The 18,328-nt window shown below is 43.2% G+C and overlaps 1 protein-coding gene across 1 annotated transcript in view; it reads left to right on the top strand.

Annotated features, from left to right (window-relative positions):
• LAMB1 (laminin subunit beta 1) overlaps nt 1-18,328 on the top strand; it is a 70,272-nt gene that overhangs the window by 19,006 nt on the left and 32,938 nt on the right. The window contains exons 9-18 of the mRNA XM_037070613.1: nt 818-938; nt 2,524-2,712; nt 2,945-3,124; nt 3,260-3,372; nt 4,685-4,764; nt 13,947-14,082; nt 15,327-15,485; nt 16,395-16,522; nt 16,733-16,856; nt 17,550-17,754. Coding sequence (XP_036926508.1) covers nt 818-938; nt 2,524-2,712; nt 2,945-3,124; nt 3,260-3,372; nt 4,685-4,764; nt 13,947-14,082; nt 15,327-15,485; nt 16,395-16,522; nt 16,733-16,856; nt 17,550-17,754 — 1,435 coding nt within the window. The remainder of the gene's footprint in view (nt 1-817; nt 939-2,523; nt 2,713-2,944; nt 3,125-3,259; nt 3,373-4,684; nt 4,765-13,946; nt 14,083-15,326; nt 15,486-16,394; nt 16,523-16,732; nt 16,857-17,549; nt 17,755-18,328) is intronic.

The following is an 18,328-nucleotide window of genomic DNA, read 5'->3' as shown; positions in this document are numbered from 1 at the left end:
TAGTCTGTGTGAAACCACCTTGGAATGACAGTGTTTTAGTTCTTCTGCAAACTGCATTCCTGTCAAAGTGGGCCCAGGGTGGACCTGTCTGTCCTGTTCCTGAATTCCATTCCATAGAAACTAGCATTAAGGTGAGATGCCGTGTTGGGTAGACTGAAAGAATTTGTGTGCCTTGAGGGTTTAAGCTTGCTCTGCAGTGACACAATGTGTCATGGGCCCTTATAAAGCAAAATAATGTGTATCTTTTTCTGAGACTTTATATTTCCTTTATTAAAGGAAAAAATAAATGTAAAAGAAAGATATAAATGTAAAATGATTGGTCAAAAAAAATTTTTTAAGTGCTGTGCCTGAAGTCAAAAACAAAACAAGCAAACAAAAACCTCTTACCTGGCCTAGTGGTAAAACCTGCAGGAAAGGGAGTTGGTTCCCAGGTGGTGGGTATACATTTGATTCTACGTTATAACTTTGTTGATTCCTATCATAATGCACTTTTTAACTTGTAAGTAGTGTTTTTTTAAATTCTCAGCTTACTAATGTTGTTTATCTGGGTTCTTTTCATTGATACTTTAATAAGATATTTATTGACTATATATAATATAATAGGATTAGTTCCTAGAGATGAGTATTATAGCCATCAACAACATAGATAGAAGTCACTGTGGGGAGGAATAAATTAAAAACAAAGAAATCCCCAGTGTGGTGCAGTAGAGATAAGAATTTGTATGAAAGGGGGTTTATATTTTCCATTGATTGTGGAGAGAATCTAGCCCCTGCCATATCTCTTACTTTGCTCTTTCCTGTTTGTACAACTTTCAAGGTTCATGGGCACTGCATGTGCAGGCATAATACCAAGGGCTTAAACTGTGAGCTGTGCCTGGATTTCTACCACGATTTACCCTGGAGACCAGCTGAAGGTCGAAACAGCAATGCCTGTAAAAGTAAGTCCCAGTCAAAGGGGCATTTTGAATCAATTCAGACTCTGCTGTCCATTTTTTTGTTCAGAGATAGAGTAGCAGTACACTGTTTTATGAAAAGGAAGGGAAGTGACCACCCCTTTCCCAGCTTCACCCTGATAGTCCTTAGGAAACCAGTATTCACTCGGTTAAAGTAATAAGTTACTCTTTACTGAGCAGTATCTATGAGTTTAGCAGATTCAGTAGAAGACAAAGATGTTGTCCCTGACATTGTACACCTTTAAAGAAAGAGGCCCATGAGAGGAAAATGAAAGGAAAATAAGGCCTGGTCGATCATTAAAACAGATATGGAGGAGAATGTTTGGCCTTGTTTCTTTGCCAGTCCAGCTGCAGCCTCTGGCTTACTTCCGTCTGCACATCCATCCTTCCATCCACCTATGCACCCACCCCTGTGCCCCAGAGGTAAGCTCTGGGCAGAGGTGTTGTCTGAAACACCACTACCCCCTGAACCCCCCACCCAGTGATTCTCATAAACTGCCCTCCCTCTGCCTCTGCCCCCACTGACAAGGGCTGTTCTGTAAGTTCAGAAAGCAGTGAGGGCTGGAGTGAGTGGTCAAGGTCTTGTTAGTGATACAGCCCAGCCAGCACTGTGTGAATAGTTAAGATTGTTTAGGTAAAGAGAAGAAAGAAAGAGAGCAGGGGTGGTGGGAGGGAGTTCAGGGAAGGAGAACAAAGCCCCAAGGACGTTCTGGTGACCAGCACAGAGTGTATCCTGGGAAATGATTCCGAAGTTTAGTTCGACCAGTGTATCAAGAATGAGACTCTGATGGGCACCGAGAAAACATCAGCACATAAGACACATTTCCTGTCTCCAGGACTTGTGTTACAGAGGGGACAGATGAGGCCAGAATGTAAAGCCCTATGAGGGCCAAGCTCACTTGAGCTTCATTGTGAGACGATGAGAGGAACCCATGTGGATTGCTGATGCCAGCGTGAGAGGACTAAGGCTGGGTTGGACCACGAGGACTGCCAAGTGGGCTAGTGGAGGAGTGGGCTGTGCCGCTGAAGCCGGCTGGATGGCTGTTAAGCAGACCTTAATTCTCACTCAAGAGCCTGGCCTCATGTGGTGGTGGGAATTCGAGGAAGGGCATCAGACCTTCATACCCTGTTCCTCAAAGCCGGCAGCACACACACGGGCTTTTCTAGGAGCCTATTGCCCAGAAAACCCTCTGGAGTGAGATGTTCCCCTCCCACCCTGAGTGGGACCCAAAGGTGTCCTCTGTGCCATGACATCCTTCCTGCCAATGAGCTTCTGAGGGGAATTTCCCCAAAGGTTTTAAACTTTTTGCAGCCCATGCTCTTCCAAGGATGGCACATTATTGAGCTTATTTCATAAAGTTTACGCTTTGAAGACTTCCAACATGATAGAGGGTTTAAACTGCTGTCATAAGTGGATACATCTTTTTTTAGCACAAGTGCCTTCTTGTTAATTGCTGCTTTGCCTGAACTTCATCCCTAGTTTCCAACATGAACTTTCTTCTTACCAACCCATTCCTCCACTGGCACATAGAATTAAAAGCCTTTTCTTGACATTGGTCTTTCTACACAGAGTGTAACTGCAACGAACATTCCAGCTCGTGCCACTTTGACATGGCGGTCTACTTGGCCACTGGCAACGTCAGTGGGGGAGTGTGTGAGGACTGCCAGCACAACACCATGGGCCGGAGCTGTGAGCAGTGCAGACCCTTTTACTACCAGCACCCGGAGAGGGACGTTCGAGACCCTAACTTCTGTGAACGTAAGTGGGGAAGGTCACCTTTTAGTTTCAACAGTCCCGTAGTCCCCAGCCCTCCCTGGGAACTCCTAGTATGGGCATGAGACCCAGCCTTACTCTATCTGCTGTATAGGATGCTGGGAGTGGAATTTACTTGGGAGTCCAGCTGTCTTCAGTCTATTTGTGTGACATTTGAAAAATGAAGGGGAATATATGTATGTATTCGTACAAACCTGGTGCTTTTCGTTCTTTATAGCATGTACCTGTGACCCAGCCGGTTCCCAGAATGGGGGAATCTGTGACAGTTACACAGATTTTTCTGCGGGCCTCATTGCGGGTCAGTGCCGGTGTAAATTGTACGTCGAAGGAGAACACTGTGACATTTGCAAAGAAGGTTTCTATGGCTTAAGTGCCGAAGATCCATTTGGTTGTAAATGTAAGTACATTTGTTAAGAACTTTGGGAGTTTTCCGATGTGCATAAGCCCCATTCTACTTTGTAGTCTAAACCCAGACTACTACTTCAGACTCACTTGGTTTGTGTTTCTTTATTTTGTTTTATCATCAATAAAGCTTGTGCTTGCAATCCTCTGGGAACAATCCCTGGTGGGAATCCTTGTGACTCCGAGAGTGGTTACTGCTACTGTAAGCGTCTGGTGACAGGACAGCATTGTGACCAGTGTCTGGTAGGTAAATCCTAATTTCCTAATTGCATGGGATGGTTAGCTATGGACATGACAAGTTTTAGTAGGGAATGCTTTTCCCTATGATAGATTTTATCATCACCCTTATATGTAAATGTTACAAAACATAAGTGGATACTTCGCAAAGGAGGAATTATAGTATCTTTTCAAAAATTATTTTATGTTTCAATTACAGTTGCCATGCAATATTATATTAGTTTCAGCTGTACAATAGAGTGGTTAGTCGTTCATACACCTAATGAAGTGATCACCCAATAAATTACTGTATCTTTTATTAATCATTGCAAAAAACCTAGAAGCAACAGTGGGAGAAAGTAGTTAAGTGCATTTGGGGCTCCGCAGTGTGATATTTAGTTGCCACTGAAAACAACAGTAACATGAGGAAATGCTTACGGTGACATAAAAAGAACTCAGGATATGAGTAGTATCTTGATTACAAAGTAAAAAAATCCATCAAGAAAAAATCTGGAAAGAAATATACCGACAAGTTCGCTGCAGTGATTTCAGGTGGAGTAATTATGAAAGTAATTTACAAAATTATCTTCTATCTTTTATAACACTTTTGTGATTGTTTTTATAAGTCGGGAGAGAGGTCTACTGAACCCAAACTGTATGTATGATCACCAAATATGCATAGTGTCTGTATCCTGATAGAGTAAATTTCTGGAAGTCTGATTTGAGTGGTGAACCTGGTCCTTACCTGCTCGTTAGGAAACGTGTGCATGTGGAAGCACACAGAGCTCTTTCCCCCTGTGTATCGATGCTGCGCCAGTTCCTTTTATCTCCCTCTCCAGGGGTTCAGCACGCAGCGATCTCCTCAACGTTCCCTTGTGAAAACAGTTCTAGCTTTGTAGGCTATGTTTCCACATAAACAAATCCTTGAAAAGCTTTCTTTCTGGAGTTTATGACAGACTGAACTTAGGAAAAATTTAAAGGCCTACCGGATATTTGCCAAAACTCTCTTACTGCTGGAGCAATTCTATGGAAAAAAAATTGGCTTCTTTGCGTCCTTCTCTTGGTGATTATTGGACGCAGGCTATTTGCAGGGCAAAGACACTGCTCAGATCTGGTCTACCACGCAATTATGTGACACCCTGTCTGACCCCAGTGACTTGCAGCTTGGGTGTCCTTATTTCGGAATACTTATACTCATTTCTTTTATAGGCTTTCTACTTTCACGGTGCAAGTGAACATTTGGTGGAACAACCAGAACATGCCATAACTTGCTTCTTGCTGAGTCTATTGTGTAATCACAGGAAACCACTTTAGCTGCATTGTTTCTTTTGTTCTGCAGCCGGAGCACTGGGGCTTAAGCAACGATTTGGATGGATGTCGACCTTGTGACTGTGACATTGGGGGAGCCTTAAACAATAGGTGAGTGGAGCTTCACTGGCACTCTTGTGCTCCGTCACCCAGGGAGGCCCCTATGGTCCCCCGGAGGGGTAACGTTCAGTCTCTGAAGAAGATGTAGAGAAGAGAATGTTCACCTCTGGTTTGAACCCTGATAGTCACTTTTATCTGTGGTCTCAATGTTTCCAAAGATTCGTTCATTCCAAGAGTTAACTTTGACATTTTTCTAGTCTATGTTTCTTGGTTTTAATGATGTTGCTGTTCCTTGTTTTTGTGCTTTCATTTGCAGTATTTTTTTTAATTATGGGAACAATGTAAAAGCATAGTTCCAAAAATCCCAAACAGTTCAGGTAGCTCTTCTACCCAAGGTCTACTACCTAGAAGCCCCACTGTTACCAGTTCCTTGTATCTCTGTAGAAACTAATAATAGTGCTCAGAGTACCTGTTAAAAATTATAGTTTCTTCTCATTTCTTTTAAAATAACATGTTAGGTTTTATTTTTTTAAACAGTCAAGTACAAAAAAAATAGTCCATGATTTCCCACTTCACTTTACTGACATTTTTTGAAAATCGAAGTAGTAGATGTTATGTACACAATTCTGCAACTTGCTTTTTTAATCTAGAGATCTTTTTCACATCAGCATGTGTTCATCTGCCCTGTTTTGTATTCTGTCTTGTGAAAGGATCATGATTTATTTCCAGTCTTTTTGCTTTTTTAAAATGTTGCAGTGAATATCCTTGTAGAGATATCCTGATGAGTGTTCGTTAGATGAACCTGCAGATTAGGTTCCCAGCGATGGAACTTGGAAGTCAAAGCGCATGTCAGCTTGTTCTGCAGAAGGGTTGTGCTGATCCATTTTTTTTCACCAACTGGTTATACAAGCACTTTTTTCTCTATTCCCACCAGCGGTTGGTATTATCAACCATTCTTTCAGCAATCTAAAAGATGAAAAAGGAACTCCCATTTTCATTTGTGTAAAGAATCTTTTCATTTTCTTCTTTTATTTTCCCACTTCCAAGCCTATTAATGAAAATTACATAAATAACTTGTAGTTACTTAAATATGCTGGTATTCCTTGAAGAGATGAGACGTGAAGCTATACCAGAAATTATCCTAATACATGTTTGGCAAGATGCTAAATTTCTGGAAGTTTAATTAACTGGCTTTGAGTCCAAGAGAGTTTTGGTCTCTATTGGTTATGGGATCAGATTCAGAACATCTGGTGAAGATAGTGTGAGTGACTGCTGAGAGAACGGGCAGATGTTTCTGTGTCCCTGAACTTTCCCAGAGAGAACATGCTGAATTCATTGAGCAAGCTTTATGTTCTCAAAAATTGACTCTTTACAAGATTATTTCCCAACATCTTAGTAGTCTGCTGGAAAGGAATGAGATTTCAGGCAGTAAGAACAAGTTCTGTCTGGCCTCTGTATTGGGGTTTGTTTTATTTTAAATAGTGTAGTAAACTCAGTAAAGCATGTATATAGCCCTCTGAAACTCCAGTATTGAATGTCTGATGTTAGAAAATCTCCAGAGGGAAGGAAGCAAGGATAATTCCATAAAAGCCAGAAAGAACGGCAAACTGCTTGTCTGCTTATGGAATCACTTTGGTGACTTTCCTTTGTGACTCCCAGAAAACATGCTGATTCCTTTACTAATTTATTCCCCTATTCGAAGCTGTCATCACACCTACAATTCTTCTCGGTTAGATGAAAATGACATCCGGGATTCTCCAAATTATGTCATAAAGTCAGGAATGTCCTATGTTCCTTTACCCTAAATGGTTTATATTACCTACACTCCCTTCTTCTTTCTCTCTATTCCACACACATCTCCGATCTCTGAATCTACCCACACACAGTCCCTGAACTGCTACTCGTATTTCTTGCAAAAAAATTTATAAAAACCAGAATATGCTAATTAAAGGAGTTTGTGAAGCAAAAATTCAGTGGAGATTTTCTAACATAATTGATGAGACACTGTTTTTTGGCGTGACTGATGGAAAAAAGAACCTTGCAAGATGCCTCTGGTCCTGTGACTGCAGAGTTTTGAGGTGATCCTTTTCCAGGGTTCCCTCGTGAGGACTTTCTCTAGGGCTCCGTAAGAGTGGTCAAGGCCCAGTCTTTTGAACACCCATCCAATTAGGGAATGCTTGGTGCATAGCAGACACTCAGGAAATACTTCTTGAGTGAATGATGTGTGCACCCACTCACAAATGCCTTCTATCTGATAACGTTCCTTTGCTTCACGTTGGATGCATAGTAGGTATTGAATAAATGTTGATTGAGTTAAAGACTTTGAGGAACAAGACTTCTTAAATATAAAAACTAAATATGTACTCCTTAGGAGAAACAGTCTCTAAATGTAATCCCAAACATTCCTTAATTTCTTAGACCAGGGCCAGAACTGAGTATAAAAATCATGTGAAGTGAGAAATTTTTTTAATGTTTTGTATAATGAGCCAAATGGATTTTTGTAGAATGATAAAAGCTTAATAATCCATGTCTATTATGTTGACAGCTAATCTGAACTTTGGAATATTTTTAAGAGGTAAAACGTAATTAATGTAAATAATGTAAGGTTATTGAAGATTTGCCTACCAGGTAACCTGCTTTAATAAGTAAGAATGGTTGTTAGGTGAATGCTGCCTTTAAATGTTTTAAAAACATTGAAATCAGGGAAATGGACATCACATGGAGGGATTTCAGTAGGGAGGGGGGAGGGAGGATTTGAGGGGAAAAGGTACAAAGAAGAAGCATAATTAGTAGGTATGGAATAGGTGGAGAGATAAAAATGGTATAGGAAACAGAGGATTCAAAGAACTTTTGTGTACACCCAGGGACATGAACTAAGGTGGGGTGGAATGCTGGAAGGTTGGGGAAGCAGGGTGGAGGGACGATAAAGGGAGAAAAAACTGGGTAAACTGTAACAGCATAAGTGATAAAAGTACTTTAAAAAATTTAAAGGGGGAAAAATTGAAAAATGTAAACATCTTTATATCATCCTTCGAAGTCATTTCATTAATTTAGGGCCTTGGTATCTGGCTTGAAGACTTCTAACTTCCTAGACTGAACTCCCTAGCCCCCTTCTGCGTCTCTTCTAACACTTACTCTGTTTGGCTACTTATAGCTATTTGCATTCCAAAGGTGTCTTTAGATAGGGGTTGCATCTTACTTGTTCTTATATCTCCCTTTGTACCCAGCACAGTGGGTCTTGCAACACTCAATAAATGAGGAACTGAAATTATTATACTTTGAAAGAAGAGCAGAAATTAATATATGTTTTCATTAGTATATTGAGTGGATACCTAACCCTTTGTTAATTATAAGTATTTGGACATAAAAGGAATAGAGAGCACAGCTCCTTCCCCTTAAGACAATACCTGACTTTATGGGGAAGACTACTCTGGATAAAATGAGTAGTGCTTACTGTGTATCACTGAAGAACCAGCTCTTATTATTGGTAATCAGAATTATGGAGAAGGCATCAGTGTTGCACAGTGGTAGTTCTCACAAATGATGTTTTTTATCCTTGTTTCCCCCCTAATATCTTAGTAATAGAGAAAAGTTGAAACTGTACAGTATTTGCTTTGCTCATCACTTTTTAAATGAAACAGAGTTTTTCTTCCAATAGAATTTTAAATAAGTTGCTAGATTCTGTATTTATGAGCAATCTGTGTTTTTAAACAATAATCTTGGCCTTCACTCAAGTAGAAAAAATATGACTTGTATTAGTTTTCTGTTGTTTCCATGGTGTATTACCATAACCTCATGTCCTAAAACAAATTTATATGATTACAGTCCTGTGCATCAGCCCCAGTCTGGACTAAAACCAAGATGTCAGTGGGGCTGTGTTTCTATCTTAAGGCCCTTGGGAAGAATCTGTTTCCTGCTGATTCAAGTGGTTGGCAGGATTCCATTCCTTTCAGTTGCAGGACAGGTCTGTTTCCCTGCGGCCCCTCAGGGAGGGCCATCCCAGCTTCCAGGGGCACCCACATCCCTTGACTCATGGCCTCCTTCTTTCCCAATAACTGCAAATCAGATTCTTCTCTTCTCACATCTTTTACCCTTTTTTTTTTGCTTTCTTCTTCCACTTTTAAGAGCTCATGTGATTACATTGGGCCCATCTGGATAATCCAGGATAATGTCCCATGTCAAGATCCTTAACTTCAGTCACATCAGTCCCTTGTGCTATGTGAGGTAACATATGCCCAGATTCCAGGGATGAGGCTATGGACATCTTTTGGGGTCAATATTCTACCTACCACAGAGCCTGACTTATTTTGTCTTACCTTAAATCTTTATTCTATTTTACTCATGCAATCAATGAAATCTATATCTAGTTACAGGGAAATGTAAACTTGTAAAATGTACCGTTTCTATCCAATATGATTTTTACTTGAACACAGAAAAGAATAATTACATGTAATACACCTCTTGCCTCACTATGGAGAAAGTAGCATTTGAGCTTGGGCTTTAAAACATGAGTAAGGCCCTGGCCAGTGTGGCTCAGTTGGTTGGGCATCATCCTGCAAAGCGACAGGTTGCCAGTCCGATTCCTGGTCAGGGCACATGCCCAGGCTGTGGCTTCAATCTCTGGTTGGTGTGCACATGACAGTCAACTGATCGATGTCTCTCTCACATCAATCTTGCTCTTCCTCCTTTTCTCCCTCCCCTCTCATCTCTCTAAAAATAAATACAATCTTAAAAAAGGTAACAGATAACAAAAAAATGAATGAGATTTGAGAGGCCTTTTAGATGAAAGGAAGAAGGCTGCTAAAGGTGTAGAGGTGAGAACGAGTACAGCCAGGTTAAGATCTGGTCTGACCTTGACCATGTCTGCTCAATTCCTCCATTACCCCTCTTTGCTCCTATCATTCCTATCCTCCCTCTGCCTCCTGTCCACATCCCCTGTGACCTTCAGAGACAGCTCTTTCATGATGTTGCTCTTAATTGGACAAACAATGCTTTCCTCTCCAGGGGTGTCCAACTGTGGGGGCGACTTTGCCCACAAATCCCCCCATCCATCACAGATGAAAGTAACACTACCAAGACATGATCTGCTTGGGGAAGAGAGGTGGCCAATTTCTCAGAGGAAAAAGGCCAGAAGCCCCTTCCTCAAGGGGCTTTTATTGGGTTGTAATACACAGGAATACAGACTGGCAAGGAGCAAACAGTAGATAACATTTCAAAGAAATCTGAGGGCTTAGTTTGAGTCAGAGTCTGTCAGGAAAGGGGGTGGCAGAAACTTTGGGAGACATACTCATTTCTTGCTTAGACCCTTAATATATTAATGAAAGCACTCTTAGCAAAAGCAGGCTTCACAGGACTTTTAGGAATTCTTTCTTATGCCAGATCACCCCAGATCCCACTCTAGCTGGGCAAGGGGCTGCAACGCCTTCCCCATCACAGGTTTCAGGCTTGAGTGGATTAGAGCCAGGAAGCGCTTCTCCCAGAGGACATGGGGACTCGGGCTATGTCAGCTGGGGGGCGAGGGTCCATCACTCCCTCTTTGTTGCAGCCCCCTGAATCCTTCCATGATGGCCTCCCAAGTGATCGTGTCTGACGTAGGTTGCCCCTCCTCTGAGGAGTCTTACCCGTCATGGACTAACCAACCATGCATTGGGGGCAGGGGGATGAAGCAGAAGCAGCATTTGCTGCCAGAGACAAGCTTTGTCTCCTTGTGGCTCACATTCCAGGGGTTGCTCACTCATCCTTAGCCATGGGAGGCAGTTCCAACTCCTGAAACCAGGCAGAGCGGTTCCCAACATCCAACCTTTTGGCATCTCTGAGCCACACTGGAAGAAGAAGAGTTGTCTTGGGCAGCACGTTAAATACATTGTGACATGTAATCACGAAAAAATCTCATGACATTTTAAGTAAATTTGTGATTTTCTGTTGGGCCGCATTCGTAGCCCTGCTGGGTTGCATACGGCCCGTGGGCTGCAGGTTGGACACCCCTGCAACCCAAAGTACATTGCTCGTAGCTCTATATAGGTATTTACAGCATTTTGATTTGTCATATTAGTCGATTGCTTTATTGTTTATCTCCTAAATTAGATCGTAAGTTCCTTAGGACAAGGACTATTTTTCCCCTCCTTATCATTTAGCCGAAACAATGGATTTTACTAAGGAAGTAAGGATTGATTCACAAGAAAGTTGACAATGGGCCAAAATGTGAGAGTATTAACACCAGGAAGCACAGCTTCCAGAGCCAATATTTGCTCAGTAAATATTTGTGGAGGAGTGTAAGGAGTGTGGCTGATCTGAGAGCAAAGGGCGGATACCAGAGTAAGAAGCATGGATTCTAGAGGCTGCTGGAAACCAGGCAGGGACCGCATAATGTGATATAATAAGTAGAGACAGTTGTGGATTTTTTGTGAAATGATGGAAGCAATGCTATGGAAAAATCGGTTCAGCAGTGTAGGCAGGATGGCTGGGCAGGGGGAGGGAGGAGCTCAAGAGGTCAGTTGGTAAGTCTGCTGGAGCAGCGGGTCCAGGATGATGGCACGCTGCCCGAGGATAGTGGCAGCGGCAGCGAGCGGAAACTGAGTTGAGAAACATCTTCAAACGAGACTTGGATATTGAGGATAAAGGAAAGGGGAGTTTATGTCTCACCTACGCTATCAGAAGATCTTTAAATCTGCTGACAGAAATAGCAGAGCTGAAGATAAGAAGTCCGTGTGAGAGGTGACAAGCAATTGGTGACAAGATGAATCAGAGATGACAGGTGGGCAAACCATAGAAATGCCCTGTTCCTGGCTGGAAGTGCCTCCCCAAAGCACAGCTGAGTGTGCGTGCTGGGAGCCGTAGGTGTGAGGGCCATCTGCGCAGGGGCAGGTAAAGCCACAAGAATGCACTCACTGAAGGAGTAAGTGTTGAATTGGAGCCGTGCCTAGCGAAGAGGAGAGATTGCCAGGGCTGATGTTAAGGGCATTCCTTTCACCTGATTGGGTTCTCCTGCACTGTCCCTTTCCTCAGCTGTATTGCTTATTCTCTGTCAATGACATGAAAGATCAAGTTGTTTCCTTGATGTTTCGTGTTTTGGACATTTGTTCCCTCAGTAAACATCTGAGGAGGAAATACTTTTGTCCTTATGATGTAATGTTTGATGCCTGGATTTCTGAAAATGGCTTTTGTTGGTGGACTGTGCCCAAAGAGGGCTAGGTCCTAACTGGAATAGTGTTTCCCACTCTGGCAATTGGCTATAGGATGATAAGTATTCAGATTCCTGTAGGGTAAAAATGACTTCCGTGGTATATGGAAGAAGACTTCATTGGGACTTAGATACTTGTTTTAAAATGACGTTTGGGATGAGGAAAAAAAGAGAAGTCTGGGAATGTGTTTAAAGTAACAATTTTAAACCACGTCTTGACTTTAATGAAGTAAAAATGAAAGTGTGTAATTTGGTTTTACCATGTACATGAAGTCGTGATACTGAGGAAAATGACAGACACAGACTGAGAACAACATGAATACATTATAGTTTATCCCGAGGCATGTATTACCTAAAAGAGTAATGACTAATTTTTAAGTGTTATTTCTTTAAAGATTTATTGACTTATTTTTAGAGAGAGGGAAAGGAAGGGAGAAAGAGAGGGGGAGAACCATTGATGTGTGATAGAGACAGAGATTGGTTCCTTCTGGCAAGCCCCCTACTGAGGACCCAGGCCTGTGCCCTGACTGGGAATCGAACCAGCAACCTTTCGGTTCGCAGGCTGGCACTCAATCCACTGAGCCATACCAGCCAGATCTGAAGTTTTATTATTACATTAAATCTCCTATTTTTTAAATTCAGAATCTCCTATCCTTCCCACACTTATTTGTGGAACCAATGTTTGAGTGTACGGTGTATGGAGAGCACTGGGCCAGGCCCCGCAGGGTTGACTGAGCTGAATAAGGCACAGTCCAGACTCTCAAGGAGTTTACTGGCCAGGAGGGGTTAGATAGGTCTGCCGATAGTTATGCTACTAGAGAGAAGGCAATAAATGTCTTAACAGGACAGATAAGGAGCAGTTGAAGCCTCAGGAAGCACCAGAATAGTAGAGGGAGGGAAACAAACAAAGGATTTAAGGTAGGATTTGAAGTAGCAGTGCCTCGACTTTAATGAACGCCTACTGCCTGACAAGCTTTGTCTTAGATGTTGTGAATACATCATTTCTTCTGCAAGGAGGTGGTGGTGTGAAAGAGAAGGCAGTTCATTCCATGGAGCGGGATGATGGTCAGGAAATGCCATAGCCGGAGCCCTCAGTGAGCTCACTCTGGAAAGAACAGGTGGACCTTTTATTGGGTGCATCAGGGAGAAGAGCCGCCCAGGCTGAACAGTATAATGAAAGGCAAGGGGTCCTGAAGCCCCCAGTGCATTTCAGAAATTGTAAGTAGTTCAGTGTGGTTGGAGAGCTGAGGGAGGAGATGAGGGTGGAAAGACAGAGAAGGGCCAGATTGTGGGAGTCCTGTTGCCCCCCAAGCCATTGCAGCCAGGAAGTGATACGGTTAATGCATCTTAGAAAAGTTCATTTGGGAAGCTCTGGGCGTGGAGGTTTGGGTTGGGAAGTTGGAAGATTAGCAATAAGGATGCTGATTAGAAGACTAACTGCTTTTACTATGAGTGAGAGTAAGAAGAAAGGCAAGCATAGCCCATGGAAAGGGGAAGAGACTACCAGGGGCTAGGAGGCGAAATCCTGGAAGGTGGTGTCTGATTGATGTGAAAACTGACTTCCACATCTCTGACTTGGGTGGCAGTGTCATCTTCCCAGTGGGGAACGTAAGTGGGACTGAGTGCTGTCCTTCTGAATTTGCTGTTAGCCTCTGGGGTAACTAAGTTAGAACTGTCCTTTCCAGGAGTTGTGTAGGGCCCAAGAAAAGGGGTTGCAATGGAAAATAAGGCAAACAACCTAAGCAAGGAAAAAAAATCAAAACAAAAACATTTGTTGTATCTACAGAAAACCCCAACATGGTGTGGATGGAGCACAGTGAAAACCAGGCAAGGGAGATAAAAGTGAAAGACCAGGTCATGCTGAGCTTTCAACTGCAGAGTTTGGAATTAATTCACAGGCAGTATTTTTTCCAAGTATTTACCTTCCAGAGGAAATAAGAAAATCCCACCTGAATCTTTTACCCATGTAACATTTAACGACAAATGTCCAACTGCGTCCACTGAGTTCCTGTATTAGTGGTGAGCATGCTGACCCGGCTCCAATCCCTTCCAGCTGTTCCTCGCAGTCCGGCCAGTGCATGTGCCGACCCCACATGATTGGACGTCAGTGCAACGAGGTGGAACCAGGGTACTACTTTACCACCTTGGATCACTACATCTATGAGGCAGAAGAAGCCAACTTTGGGCCTGTAAGTAGGGGGCGTTTGGCAGGTTAGTAAAGCAGTGTTTGGGGAGCAGTGATGGCATATACACATTTGTAAACAGATCAGTTAAGAAGTAATTTGCCATTGAGCCCAGAGTAAGGATCAGGACCATACTGACTTGAGAATGGTCATATTTAAAGCTAAATAAGTCTACAACTCAGAGACTCTGGGACATTTGGTGTTTGTGGGTATTTTGGGGGTTTTTTTTCCTTCCATTCTTCTCTCCACTTATGCTCCATGGTTATTGTTGATCTGCTATAGTAACTACTCAGAGAGGACATTATTTCCACTTGCTGTTGCTGCGTAATAAGCCATTCAAAATTTAGTGGCTTAAATGTATATCTGGCCCTTCAGCATCCTGTTTTTCTCTGCATGACATCTTCTAGCAGTTGTCTTGGGCTTCCTCACAGCACAGTAGAGCCAAGATAGTGTTCTTACCTGGCATCTGGCTTCCAAGGAGAATACAAACTATCAGGTCTCCTAAAACCTGGGCTCAGAAATCCTAGAATGTCATTTTTTCACCTTTTTTGGTCACGTCATAAGGCCAGACCAGATCTGAGGGGGGGGTAATGTGGGTGCTACCTCTTACTGGGAAACCTGCACATACATGCATCCAGGGAATGAAGGTCTTTATCTTTGGAGATGACTGATCACAGGTATTATATAACCCTGTGAACAAACTCAAAGGCTTGCTTGAGTTAAGCAGCTCAAGTGGATCAATTTTCAGTCTCAGTGAGTCACAATGAACTCATCAGTAGTGAATGTTCATGATTGAACACCCATCAGCAGTGAACTTGGGTGATTATATCAAGCTTCTTCACTTGTCCTTGAAGCCTGAAGTGAATGCCAATGAGGGAGACAGAAACAAATCCATTAAGTATTGGACTCACCTTGTAGAAAATCTGGGAAATTCCTCGTCACTCCTAGGCCTGCTGATAACAGCATTTGGGATGTTCTCTCTCGTTCCTTAATGCTTGTTGCCCTGGTTACATCATAGAAGCTCTGTTCTAGGCCTTTGAGTCCCATCTCTAATGTCCCAAGACCACCTCAACCACAAAACTAAAAAGAAGCCAATTTGCTGTCTGTATATTCAAAATATTTTACAATCTACTGGGAAATGTGACTGCAAAATTTAGGTATAATATCTACAGTTTTGGGCCTTTGGGTGAACTCGGATTTCTTTCACCTCTGCATTTCAAGTAAAACATAAGGACTGTCCTTGTCCTCAGGGGGTCACCATAGTGGAGCGGCAGTATGTGCAGGACCGGATTCCCTCCTGGACTGGAGCGGGCTTTGTCCGAGTGCCCGAAGGGGCTTATTTGGAGTTTTTCATTGACAACATCCCATATTCCATGGAGTACGACATCCTAATTCGCTACGAGCCACAGGTAAACCCTTGGTGAATTATTGGGGGTGGGGAGGATATTGGTAGAGAAATCTTTTTTTCCTAATGGAAAGTATGTTTTTGTGAAATTTGGAGGTTGCGCTGGAATAGAAGAATTTCACTCTGACTTTCTAGCTTCCACGCAATTGAAAATGGACATTTTTCTTCAATTCAATTTCAGGAACATTTAGCAATTCCTTGTTAGGCACTTAACCTTCCTAAGAACTGAAGTGGGAGGAGCCTGTCTCCGATCCTCCCCTTGCCCTCAGGGCCTGCACAGCCCAGGGGCAGGCACGCACCCTGAGTGTGGTAAAGGCTGAAGGTGGACGGTGTAAGAGCAGAAAGACAAACAGCGCTAGAAGATGAGAGTTGCATCATGCCAGTTGGGCCGGGCCAGAGGCTGCCGAAATGTTTCAGAGAGACTCAGATGTAGGCCTGCCCAAACACAGATGGGATCTTGACATGAGGAGGTCAGGAATAAATAGCATGAGCAGAGGAGAGGAGAGTGTTCTGAGGGTGACTCCACACAGCTAGGTGAGGGGTGTGAGATACAGTCAGACATGCTGCTGGAAAAATGCTAGATCAGTAAGTAGACATGGGCTCTCTCTTAGAGGGCGCTTTCGAGGGGCTTTGAGCAGCGGGTTGTCATTATCCGAGTTGTGTTTTAAGATGGAAGTAGTGGGACATTGGGAGATGCAAGGAGAGCAGTTGGGAAGCTGTTTCACTGTCCAGGCGAGCAGGGATTCGGGCAGGAACTGGGGCTATAGAAGAGGAAATGCTGAGAGGGGAAGGGCAATGCAAGAGAGTGTTTTCCATTTAAACTTGGCAAATGATGGATCAGGAGATGTTTTTATTAACAGGCAGTAGTGGGCCAGTGCAGATGGTCCTTTTGCTTGATTGTTTCTTATTCTAGCTACCCGACCACTGGGAAAAAGCTGTCATCACGGTGCAGCGACCTGGGAAGATTCCAACCAGCAGCCGATGTGGTAACACAGTTCCTGATGATGACAACCAGGTGGTGTCCTTATCACCTGGTTCGAGGTCAGTGTGACAGTGGTTTGCAGCTCACTAAAACTAATAAATTATTATTATTATTATTATTATTATTATTATATCTTTGCATGTTTCACAGCAAAGCCAAACACCGATTGTTGACTTTCTTCCTTCAGAATGAGTAGTGTAGCGCTTTGATTGATTGATTGGTTACTTAAAGTTTGTCTTTTGTTGTTGTTCTGTTTTGCTCTGGGGCAGGTATGTCGTGCTTCCACGCCCTGTGTGCTTTGAGAAGGGTGTGAACTACACAGTCAGGTTAGAGCTGCCCCAGTACACGTCCTCCGATATCGGTGTGGAGAGTCCCTACACGCTTATCGATTCAGTAAGTGCAAGGCCGTTTCAGACACGAGCAGGGAAGACTGGGCAGAAAGTGTTCATCGGCTTCCCCCCAGGGTTTGTGGAGGGGTAATGCTGAGAGGCTAGGCAGAATCCTCTTTTTTTTTTCTACCTCTAAGGCTGATTTGCTCATTTATTTTAATAAAACTCCACCCTCTGGGAGGGATTTATTCAAGTTGATTCTTTCTGAAAATATGAAGTATCTTAAAAATAACATGTCAAAAACCATCAACCTAGCCCTGGCTGGTGTGACTCAGTGGATTGAGCTGGCTTGTGAACCAAAGGGCCACTGGTTCGATTCCCATTGAGGGCACATGCCTGGGTTGCAAGCCAGGTCCCCAGTAGGGGGTGTGCAGGAGGCAACCACACCTTGATGTTTCTTTCTCTCCCTCTCTCCCTCCCTTCCCTGCTGTATAAATAAATAAGTAAGTAAGTAAGTAAATAAAATCTTTAAAAATAAGTGAATAAAATCTTTAAAAAATACCCATCGAACTATGTAAGGGCTATCTAAACTTTTTATGGCAAGAATATTTTAAGAATGGGAAGATTTATTAAGTGAATCTAATTTGTTTTCAAGAGGCAAGAGCGTTTTAGGTTTTTGTGTTTACTCGGCTTTTACTGATGACACCAGAACCAACAACCACTGTAAGAACACTTTGCTGTTCTCATTTTTTCGTAGCTTGTCCTCATGCCATTCTGTAAATCCCTGGACATCTTCACTGTGGGAGGTTCGGGAGATGGGTCCATCACCAACAGTGCCTGGGAAACCTTTCAGAGATACCGATGCCTGGAGAATAGCAGAAGCGTTGTGAAAACGCCCATGACTGATGTTTGCAGAAACATAATCTTTAGCATTTCCGCGCTGTTACACCAGACAGGCTTGGGTAGGTATTCCTGCGGCTGCTCTGCCTCTTTCCTGAGAGCCAGGAGCACACTTGGCATCGCGAGGTACATTGGAAGGCATGCCCTGTAGTAGCTTTGTCAGCACGAAGAAAACAGTGTCTCAACGAAAGTCTGTCTTTATTTATTTATTGTTAAGGAATGTTTCAGTGACAGAGCACCACTGCCAGCACAATCAATACTCAAGAAATACCCAACAGGCAACTAGGGGGCAAGTCCATGGGGAAGGAATCAGAGGGGCAGCACAGAACTGAAATGTTTGTTTCTCGACAAACCCCCAGAGGTCACCTGGCTCTTGTCTTTAGGTCCTGTGATATTTAGGTTTCGGAGGCAAGGGGAGAAAACTTCCATGGCCTCTTCCTAAAGAAGCTGTTCGTATCTGCTAATTCCATCTCCTGTTGCTTCCATAGGGATGCGATTGTTTTCTGTGGGACTTCTGAAGAAGCCTAGGTGGTGAAGGAGAAAGGGTCAGGGAGCGCCCGAGGGAAGGGAGGAGCCAGTTCAGAGCCAGGTGGGACAAGCTGCCCTCATTCCTGGGGGGTAGCAGCTGTTCTGTGT

Source organism: Sturnira hondurensis, unplaced genomic scaffold (assembly GCF_014824575.4).
Source record: "Sturnira hondurensis isolate 20B ecotype Veracruz unplaced genomic scaffold, ASM1482457v3 Scaffold0018877, whole genome shotgun sequence".
NCBI classification, from domain to species: domain Eukaryota; kingdom Metazoa; phylum Chordata; class Mammalia; order Chiroptera; family Phyllostomidae; genus Sturnira; species Sturnira hondurensis.
This window is presented reverse-complemented; position numbering and strand designations above follow the sequence as displayed.